The following is an 11520-nucleotide window of genomic DNA, read 5'->3' on the forward strand; positions in this document are numbered from 1 at the left end:
CCCGCTGCTCCCCGCCCCTCCTCTTCTCCCCCCTCCTCTTGCCCCCACACCCTCCTGTTCCTCTCCTCTGCTCCCTCTCCCTTTTCTAACCCTCCTCTTCCTTCCTCCTCTTCCCACTCCTTTCCCTGCTCCCTATTTCCCTTCCTCTTGCTCTTCTGTCTTCTCTCCTCTCCTCCTCCATCCCCTCCCCCTCCATAGGTGGTCCCTATCAATTAGAGAGTCATCTGGGCCAGTGGTTCTCAAGCTTTTTGGTCTTAGGATCCCTCTACACTGAGAAAAACTAAAACCCAAGTATACAGAGCCATGCATTCCATTAACCATCAGGGAGATACTTTTACCACACATCTGGAGTCTCTGGAAAACTGAGAATGAGTGAAAAAAAACCACATGTACAAAAAAAAAAAAAAGTACTATTATGACCCCCAAAAGGTCTCAGGGACCCTTGGGGGCTCTGGATCATAGTCTGAGAACTGCTGACCTAAGCTGATGAGCCCTTCCTCGCTGCTCTTTGTGAGACTTCCCTGAGGCAATTCAGGCCCTTGGAGGAGCGTGGAAAAGAAGGAAGAGACCAGGATAACAGAAGTGCTGGCCCCTAGGAAAAGCCCTCAGAGGAGGCTTTGGGGCAACCATGGCAGCACAGGAAGTGACAGCCGTTTGGAAGGGCTACAGACTAACTAGGGCCTATGAACCACTGAAAATCCTTTCAGAGGAGGACACTGGGGATCCTGAGGTGAGCACAGCTGATAGGTTAGAGGATTAACTGGGGCTGGGGTTGGGGCTGCATTGCTTCCCCCAGCCTGGGAGAGCTGGCTGAGTAGGGATTTGTAGATCTTCGTTTCCCAAACTTGCCTGCTGAGAAGAACCATCCAGATCAACAGCAGGTTAAACACGGCCCCCTCAGACCCCTCTCAAGAGTTCTGGACTGTGTAGGCCTGACATGGGCCAGGAATTCTGATGAGGAAGTATATTGGGTGAGCCCCCAAGTGAATGAATCTTGTCTCTGTGGATCCATTGTGAGGATGTGATGCTAAACCACTCACGCTCTCATCCATGCTGGGAGAGAATCGGGTCACTTCAGGGCATACCAGCCTCCTCTTTTCTAGACAACTTGCTGAAGCTAGGCTGGCCTTCGGGACTGGTCAGTCTCCACAAGGGGACTCTGGCCTACAATGGGCTTCTAAGGGCCAATTCAGGTGAAAGACATGAAATTATTTAATATGTTTTTGTCATTATAAAAAGGATGCACTCCCTTTAGTGAGGAGATGGGATCAGGAATGATGCCATGGCTAATTTAACCCACATAAATAAATATGAACTAAATGTAAGTATGGTTCGAGCACTGATGTGAAAACTGTGACAACAGGAAATGCCTGTCTTTGAACCCAAGGTTATCTAACCAGCATACCACTGCTGAATGCTCACCTTTGTCATCAACTACGGCCCATGAAGCAGAGGTCACTGTTTTCAGCCTGTGTGTTTTTCACAATAGTAGGCGGCCTCCCACTCCTAGATCAGTACCCAAGAAAAATGAAAACTTTTTGTTTGTTTTGTTTTGAAAACAAAAACTGGAACACAACTGTACATAGCAGCATTATTCATACAGCCAAAAGTGGAAACAACCCAAATGTTCAACAGTGAATGAGTGGATGAACAAAATGTGGTATATCCACAAAATGGAAAATTATTCAGCAATGAAAAGGAATGAAGTGCTGATTCATGCTACAACATGGATGAACCGTGAAAACATTATACTAAGTGAAAGAAACTAGACACAAAGAACCACATATTGTATGATTCCACTTATATAAAATGTTCAAATAACATTTTATGTAAATTTGAACATTTGAACATTTTTCTCCATAGAGAAAGTAGATTAGTGGTTACTTAGGACTGGGGTGGGCAGTAACTGCTAATGGGTACTGGGATTCTTTAGGGGTAATGGAATTGATAGCAGTGATGGTTGCACAGCTCTATGAATATACTAAAAACCAGTGAATTACATATTTTAAAAGGGTGAATTTTATGTTTTGTGAATTATATCTCAATATAGCTGTTATTAAAAATGTGAAAAAATAATAGGCAGTTGCCAGCTATTTTCAAAAAGTACAGTATTTCAATAAAAACAACAAACTATGTAGGTAATACCAATATGTCACATTTTGGTTTTGCTCAAGAGTGAGGCAAATGAGCATGGTCACTCTGGTTAGTTAATACTAATAACAACAGCTCCTCTGTAATGACGAGCATTTACTGTACTTTGCATACACCAACTCACGTTATCCTTGTAAAGCCCTATGATGCAGGCATTTCATTATCTCTGTTTTTTAGATGGGGAAATTGAGTTTAGGAGAGTCAAATAACTTGCCCGTGGTTGCGCAGCACTGAAGTTGCAGACCCAGGATTTTAACCAAATCTGATTGCAAATTGCCTCCTTGCATTATGTGGACTGGAAATTCTGTGTGGAGGTTAATTTTATTCATTTGTTGTTTAGTTCTACTGATAATTATAAAGAGTCACCAATGGCAAGGCCAGAAGATTTACTACTTACCCCTAAGCTACTCCAAAACTAAGAAAAAACTGTGCTTGCTGCTAAAGTATGTTCAAAAAGGTAAAATCATGACTCTCTTGCAAATAAAACATGAACTTGTTTCAAAATTTTTATTTAACACATTAACTAATGAGGAAACCAGTAAGATATTAAAACCAATTCAAATGGGAATTTGATATACAGAGATTTACATTCTTTTCTAACAAAATTCATTTGTTTCACTGTAACAGGAATCATTTGCATTGGCAGATTAGGCATTCAGCAGTAGCATTAGCCAGCTCAGCCTTTGTAGGGAGAATTCCATGTTGTTGAGCCTACGCATACCCTCTATCCCTGCTGCCATGACCTCTTTGTTCATGGGCTCATAGAGCAGGCACTTCAGTAGCTGGGTCTAGAGGCTGTCTGACATCCACAGAGCGCATAATTTTGTTCACATGATTAAGAGTCTCCTCTAGGGTGAAGATATCTGCCACCAAAGGGCATCCACGTGGGACACAAATATCTTCACAGTCTGCCCATTCAGACGGGTCCAGCCACATATGTCTTTCAAGATTTCCTTGTTAGAAATCTTCCAATCCTGTTCTTTTCAAGGCCCTGACCATCCACCCAAACCATGAGCAACTGCCCATGAATCCATGTAGATATGTATTCTGGCCATCTCTCATTACAGACATAGTGGACAACCAAATATATGGTTTGAATTTCTGCCCACTGGGACTTTCCCTCGCACTGTCCTTCACAGTCATCCCTGAGTGTGAGTGAATGTTGCTACTTTCATGTGATACCAGCATGTCATATAGACCCAATCCAGGCTTGAGTTTTTCTCCCTTAGTACACCAGCCATAAGCAACACTGCAAGAGGCCATAGGCTTGGAATAAGGGAGAGGAGGCAAAGTACAGGAGTTGGTGTTGAAGCACTCTGAGCCACCTGCTCATGCAATTTACTTGTACCTTCTGGACCTGCCTGAGTTCAGTCTCTCATATACCATTTCCATTTGTTGATTGCTGCTTTACAGCTAAGTACATCAGACAGCATCCTGTTCATGATGGGAGCTCAAGCTGTGTGGTCACCTGATATCCCATGGTGCGGCATTCAGCCTCTACCAAGGCCAGAACCTGCTCTTCAAAAGGAGAATAGTTATCTTCAGAAGAGGGCACAGATTTGCTTCAAAATTCTAGAGATCTGCACTGTCTCCTATTAGTGCTTTCCAGAGGATCCATATAGCATCCCTATTTGACACTTCAAGTACCAATGGATCTGTTAGATCACAAGACCCAAGCAGTACAGCAGCTTTACCGCAGACTGAATGTTCTGCAGGGCCTTCTCTTATTCTGTTCCCCAATCCACCAGCCTATGGATTCAGCTAAATTAGCACACTCAATGTGGTATGCTGCCTCCAAAACCCAAAATGGCCTTCTGCTGTAGGCTGGATGTTTGTGTCCCCCCAAAATTCATATGTTGAAATCCTAATCCTAATGTGATGGCAGTAGGAGATGGAGGCCTTTGGGAGGTGATTAGATCACGAGGATGGAGCCCTCATGAATGTTGTTAGTGCCCTTATAAAGAAGCCCCAGAGAGCTCTTTCACCCTTGCACCACATGAGGATAGAGCAAGAAGGCACCATCTATGAACCAGGAAGTGGGCCCTCACCGCACACCAAATTTGCTGGTACCTTGATCTTACACTTCCCAGTCACCAAACTGTGAGAAATAAATTTCCATTGTTTGTAAGCAAGCCAGTATATAGCATATATTCTGTTATAGCAGCCCAAATGAACTAAGGCACCTACCCAGCACTGTGTCCCTTTTTTCTCGTTAGTGATGCAAGATGCACCAATTTGTCTTTCACCCCAGGAGGGATATTTCAACATGCTCCAGACCTCTGACTCCAGAAATTTCACTGCTAGTATCAATTCTGTATCAGTCTGGGTCCAATCAAGAGAAAGAAGCCATCCAGTAATATGAACAAAGAAAGTTTAATATAAGAAGTATTAACTATATCAGGGAATTGGAATAATGAGAGAATGGCCAGTAAAAGGCAAAGAGAACTCTAAGCAACGTAGGAATGATAGTATAAGAAGCAGCCACCACCCTAGAATTGAAAACTCCTTCAACTTCTATTATAATGATAATTAAACTGTACATCATATCTCCAGTGTTAAGAGGTAGCCTAGTACCCCAAAGGCTCTGACTCAATATGAGTGAATTAATTAATACAGCCAATATTGGCACTTTAGCGCCTTCCAGGAGAATTAGTCTGTTTCCTGCCACATGTGCCAGACCCAAAAAAGGAATCTCCAACACACACCTGGATGCTTCCATCCAATCTAGAAGTGCTGGTAATGGCCACAAGGGAGCGGTCAGCGCAGGGCTGAGTGCAGCCTTTGTCAACTTCTCCTTAAGAAGAGGCAAAAGCCCAGCCATCTTCGTAGACTGTCCCCAGGCCGGAAGCTACACAATCACCCCAAAGAGTCTTGCACTGCCCCATCTGCTGCGTAAACACTCGCGCAGCGCCCGGCCTGGCTTCGGGGCGTAACGGGTGCAGGTGGGATTCCCATCAAAGGCTCCTGCCCGGACCTAGAGGAAAAAGTGCCGGGGGCGGCCGGCGCGGGGGAAGCCCCTCCCTCGCCAGGCGCGGCCCGGCCTTAAAAGCGGACGGGAGGGCCAGGCCCCCGGCGGAGGCCAGGCCGTGGCAAGGCCGCAGAAGGGGCGCACGGGCGGCTGCTGACCGACTACCCGCGGCGCTGCGCCCGGGAGCCCGGCGTCCCCAAGCCGCCGCCATCCATGCCCGAGGCCGCTGTGCTGTGCGGCGCGGCCGCCAACCCACGGCAGCTGCTCGGGTCCTTCTCCCCCGACGCCGGCCACCAGGGGAACCGCGTGGAGCTGATGGCGCAGATGGTGGAGGCCGTGCTCTCCGACAGCCGCGGCCTCAGCTGGGGCCGCGTGGTGGCGCTCGTGACCTTTGCTGGGACGCTTCTGGAGAGAGGGCCGCGTGTAACCGCCAGGTGGCGGAAGTGGGGCCTCAAACCGCGGCCTAAGGACACGGAGGAGGAAGGCGCCCAGGACCGCCAGCTCTTGGTGGACTTGCCGTGCGCTGGGCTCGTGGGCTGCGCCCCGCCTGGCTGCAGGCTCAGGCAGGCCGGGTGAGCAGGGGCGGGAAGGTGGCCCAGGGCGCGCCCACGCGGGCCGGCTGCGCCAATGCCCCGGTGGGCCATTGTGGGGAAGACAGGATCATTTAGTCAAGCTCCCTTGGCTCAGGTCTGGTTGGGGGTCGTGCAGCACATTCTTTGTAAACAAGCTGTGTGGGTGGAGTTAGTGCGCATGTGCATCACTGTATCGTTTTAGTTACTTGCTATTGTGTGTTCTTGAGTTTGTGAAGCAGGCTGGCTGGCAGAACTTGTCTAAAGATAGAGCATGTTTACTCTGCTGGCAGCTGCTCAGTTTCAGTTTTTCAGTGGAATTTGCCGGTAGCACTTGAGTTTCTGAGTTTCTCTGTGGACTGCCTATCTCCTAGATGTGTGTGTGCTGAATCGACCATTCCTACTTCAACCAAGGCTCCAAGGACCTTTTTGCTGGTTACCCAGCTCATAGAACTGTGTGTGAAGGGATCTGTGAATGGGCTGGAGGGGTCTGTGAGGTCTGGACCCAGCCCTAGCTCTACAGCCAGGTCCCGGTGTGAAGTCCGGGGTCTCCTCTCACGGCAGGTAGACTGGCAGGCTGGCAGACTACAGGGCTCTCTCCAACCCGTTCTGAAGCAGCTGCGCAGGACTCACAACTGCACGCTGTGACCTGGCCCTTGCCTTAGCCCTCCCTCGGGGGCCTTTAGGAAGCAACCACGTTAGGTCTGGGTCCTTTGCTCATGTTTGACCAGCTAGTTGGTCAGCAGTGGCATGGCCGGGCCAGGTGGATTTTTTTCTCCTTCGCCCATTAAATGTGTTGATCACACAGCTCTGGAGGTGGCAGGGCACCAGTCTAAAGCATTAGAGTAGAAAGGCATCCCCTTGCCCAGCCCCCACACCTCTCGGAGGCCCCAGAGGCCAGAGGGGTTGCAGAGGGAGGGGTGCGTAGTAACTCAGTGGTGGCTCTGACATTGGGGAGTGTCCTTGGGCACCAGCGGAGGCGCTGACTCGAGGTTCCTTAACTTCTAATCCACTGCACCCAGCCCCCGATGGGGACTTTTCCAGGCAGCCTGGCTTTCAGCTGTAGGCCCTTAATCCCTGATCTAGGCTAGAGGGGCAGGCCTTTGGCCTGTAGCTCCCCTTCAGGAAGCCTTCATCAAGCCTCATCCTCAGTGGAGTTGATTCAAGGACTGAAGTGACCCACGTTTTAGAATAAATATAGCCAAACTACTAAAACTAGGGACTTAAAAATAATCCTAGGGGCTCGAGGGTTAGCTCAGATGGTTAGAGTGTGGTGTTATAACACCAAGGTCAAGGGTTCAGATCCCTGAACCAGCCAGTTGCTCCCCTCCCCCCCAAAATCTTGAAACTTAGCCTCCTGTTGGCAATTTCCATTTAGACCCTGTGTGGTGATGAATTGGGTCCATTTGAGGAGGGAAAGGTAGCATGAAGTGTCAGTATTAACTCCTGCATTATTCCTGATGTTCCTGTTGGTCGTCAGCATCTGGGCCAGAGAACTCCTATGGCTGAGTTTAAGAACCCCACCTGAGCCATTTGTCTTAATGAGGCATCTGGCCCCTAAGGGCTCTCCACCCTAAAGAGGAGGGATCCATTGTTGTTTTTGTTTTTTTGTTTTGTTTTGTTGGCTAATCAACTATTGATTCACTAAGGAATAATCTCTTAACATCAAGAAGTTCACCCTGGCCTCTCCCAGCTGCAGTTAAAATGCCACAGCCTAGCGTTCAATTTCCTCCCTAAATGGAGCTGCTTGCTATATTATCCCAGGTGATAACTTTTCAATCTAGTGATTTGAGTTTCCCAAATGGCATCTGTCTTTTGCTCAGAAAAGAGCATAGTACTCCACCTTCTTCTTGGCTTTGGGTCGAAACGTGAACGGTCTGGGGCTGGCTGGTTAGCTTAGTTGGTTAGAATGCAGTGTTATAACGCCAAGGTCAAGAGTTTGGATCCCCATACTGGCAGCCACCAAAAAAAAAAAAAAATGTTGCTGCTAAGTGACAGAATTAAATGATTGCTTCTATACTCGCTGTTGGACTACTTCTTACAAATCTTAACTCATTGAGGATTTCTAATTACAGGTTGCCTGTCATTCAGAATTTCCTTTCTTTTTAAATCCAAGAATTGTTTTACTGTCTAACCTAGAACCTCCTGTGTATTTTGAGTGCAGATCTTGAGCATCATGAAGCAACCTATTTCTTCTCTCTCTCTCTCTCCCTTGCAGGATGGCTTTTGTCTCTTCTTCAGGACACCGTTACCACTAGCGTTTTGGAAAAGACTGCTGGTCCAGGCTTTTTTGTCATGCTTTTTAGCAACGGCCTTCATCTATTTCTGTACATGAATATTATGAGTTTTAAAATTTTTAACCCATTTCTACCTACCTAACTGTGACGATTTGAAATTGTGAGAACAAGAGCTGAAGTAAACCACCTTCCCTGAGACATTTTTACCTGCACGTGTACAAGAGGTCCTGAAGTGATGTGGCTAGTGTCCTAACTCGTAACAAGTACTCAGGTGCTAGGACAAGAGCACAAATGCCGCCTCGCCTCGTTGAGTGAGGGAAATGGGGAATCTAAAGGCTCATTGCTCCAAAGAATTGCAGAGGAAACTGCATTCCATTAAGTGAGAAATATAGTGCTATTTGCTACATTTGGATAAGAGGGAATATGAGCCTCTCCACATTTCATGTGCTGCTGCTGGCTCATTTTAATCACGGCCGTGATTCAGGGGCAAAATGATCCCCAAAGTGGTCTAAGTCCCATTATAACAAGGGATGTAATATTTAAGCCTTTTATCTAGAATTCTTTGAAACCTAAATCCTTTGAGATCTCATTTCTGGGACTTCTAGATTTCTAAAGTATATTAATTTATTTCTGACTTCAATACATTAACTTCAAAGTTTTAATAAATTATAACTTTTTTTAAAAACTTAATTGGTTTTCCTCTGATTTAATAAGCCTTTGTTGTTTTAGGAGTAACTTGCATTGATGACAATTTCCTTTTTTGTCTCCTTATATAACTCCTAAGAATGTTTATTTTAAATTTAATCAACATGAGCTCAGAAAAGATCCTTCTTCTTGAAGTAATGTCCTTTTTCCGAGAGCAGGACCGACGCCATTTAAGATAACCCCTCCATTTTGTATAAACTCAGGCGGGAAAAACTGGGGTGGGAAAATGTGGGAGAGGCTAGGAGGAGCCATGCTAACTGCAAAATTAGCTTATGCACTGTTGGCTTGCTTGCACTGGCTAATAACTCCCAGCGCAGTGATTGGGCAACCAAGTTGCCGCACTTGCAGCTTTAAAAACCGAAAATAAAAACGGCTCAGCCCCACACTCTGAATTGGCTGGTGCAGTCCCGGCAGCCAGCAATAAATTTTTTCCTTTTCCATATCAGTCTCCAAGGGTGATTTCTCCCGATGCCTATAACACTCTTCCACCTTCCATTTGGCAATCAACCCATCACCTGCAGGTGGTTAATAGTGTCCCTTTAGGCCTTTCTGACCATTATTATACTTGCATTCTATAAAACTTATATGGACCTGCTCTTCTGATTTAATCCTATGAGCTCTTGCTCTTCAAAACAGGCAAGTCTGCCTGGCTGTTCTGACTGTTGCTCCTTTTTCTGGCTATTAGAAACAATGTCGTATGGAATTTGTGTGCATAGCCATGCATGATTAAAAGAATCCTCGAGCGAATGAGTCACAGTTTATATGTATTAAAATTTAGCTACTAAGTTATCATTGAAAATGGGCTCTACCAGTCCAAATTTACACAGGTATGAGAATATTTAACTCTTCACACTCTTAAGTAATCCAATCAAGGTTGGATTATCCTAAATGTTTTCCTTTAGGGCTTTGGGGGCTTGGATCTTCTTTAGCAAGGTCATCTTTTGTCTCAAGATTATAAAGAAAGCATTCTGTGTTCTTGGTCACTGAGCTGTTCTGGAATTCTTTTAGCGGTAGTGTGAAGGAGGGCTCATTTCTTCTAAAAGAAAATTTGGGGTAGATACTTCAGCAGTGTTCACTGACAGTCCTTTTTTTTCCCTACTCATTTGAATGTATTCTCTCTTTTTTTCTATTGACTTATCCTTTCCTCTACTAACAGCACTGGCTTAATTACTGTATGCTCACAGTATATTTGAATGTCTGATGGGATAAGTCTAATCCCCTCCCCTACTGTTTTTCAAAAAAAAAATCTTTGGTTATTTTTTTAAATTAAGGTGAATTTTAAATATTAGCTTATAAGGAATCCATTCAGACATTGCTTTAGGATTTTGATCAAAATGGGATTGGATTATAGATATATTTAGAAATATGTAGTATCTTTATAATACTGTGTCTTCCCTAGAAACATAAGCTCCGCCTCCATTTATTTACGTCTCTTACGGTTTTCTTTATGTAGGTTCTGTGTTCTTGTCAGATCTATTCCAACCCTTTGGCTTCTATTGCTACTGGAAATGGAATCTAGAGGATTTTGTTTGCCTTCTCAAAAGCCATTTCCTCATATGATGACACCCCATTTTTCTTACAGGATTCTGCCGCTCTGTTCTGAGACTATGTGACTCTGGTGGGAGTGACTCCTCCCCACTTTACCAGACCCCAGGATCAGGAACATGACCCAGATCTGGCCTAACAGAGCTCATTCCTAGGTGAAGCTAACAGGACTCAGTCGCAGGGTTTCTGTGGACACGATCAGGCGTGACTCTCCACTGTATGGGGAGAGCCTGGCTGGTAGGGAATACCACACAGAAGACAGAGGCATTTGGAGAAACAGTTCTGGTGATATTGCTTAAATCTTGCAATTTGGCTGTGCCTAAAGCTACTTGGGACTCAATAATTTCCCTTTTCTGCTTAAACTGATTTTTATTGAGTGCAACTCAATTCAGTCCTGAGTCCCAGAATCAAATTATTATTTGGTTATGGTTGTCATAAAAAGAAATTTAATGTCGATTCTAAATCTGGCTATTTTGAATACTCTTTAGTTCTAACTAGTGTTTCTTTTCCAACACTTACATCTCATTTTCTTTTTCTTACTTAATTGCATAAGTTTGTGAATGGGAGTGATGGCTGTTTTTTATCTACCAGGAATTCCCTTGATTTCTAGTCTATTGATGGCTGGCTTCTGGCACTTTTTTGCACTTTAGCATTTGAGGAGGAAGGACATGTGGAGACATTGCTCAGACCACAACTTAACCTAGACTCTCTTGGGTTTTTTGAGTCAATTAAGGATTAGACAGACCTATGTTAATTCTCTGAGGTAAGAAACCATCTCCTGAAGGTGAGCGTCGCTGACAGTGCGCAGTGGCGAGGCCTTCCCATTTCGGGGAGTGTCTGTGGTTACAATGTCTAGCTACCAGAGAGAAGAACTGTTTTTCCCACGTGGTAACCACTTCCTTGTTTTCTGGAGTATGGATGCTTGTTCCACAAGCTCAGTACTGTGGGCTCAGGAGAAGAACAATTAGCGTGATGTAGCACTGATTTCTGTGACAGTTTAGGTGCTCTCAGGTGCAAATTCTTAGTGACGTCAATACCCGTCAGCCTGTAAGTCCTAAGTCCCTCAAGTAGCACTTCTCAAAGGGTGACAGTTCTGAAGTCTTGGAGATCAGGGACTTTAGCCCTTGTTGAAGGACAATATGTTTGTTATTATCGATCTCAAGTTTTTCCTGTATTTCGAGCTTCTAGATGGGCACTTCAAGGTAAATGTTGTTTGCTTCAAACACATGGATTTTTTTTCCAGCCATCCTTTCCGTAGAACCTTGGAGTCCTTTTGGGCCCTGCCGCCTCCTTTCCCCGCTGCTTTTCCCAACTCACACCAGTATTGCTCCCAGGACGTACCTCT

The 11520-nt window shown here is 45.4% G+C and overlaps 1 protein-coding gene across 1 annotated transcript; it reads left to right on the forward strand.

The window, feature by feature from the left end:
- Positions 1-628: 628 nt before the first annotated feature.
- On the forward strand, positions 629-8023 carry BCL2L10 (BCL2 like 10). The gene is given in 4 exon segments (XM_063090050.1): positions 629-730; positions 5201-5654; positions 5657-5691; positions 7907-8023. Coding segments are annotated over 4 exon segments (708 nt in total).
- The last annotated feature ends 3497 nt before the right edge of the window (positions 8024-11520 follow it).

The sequence above is a fragment of the Cynocephalus volans genome, chromosome 3 (genome assembly GCF_027409185.1).
Source record: "Cynocephalus volans isolate mCynVol1 chromosome 3, mCynVol1.pri, whole genome shotgun sequence".
NCBI lineage: Eukaryota > Metazoa > Chordata > Mammalia > Dermoptera > Cynocephalidae > Cynocephalus > Cynocephalus volans.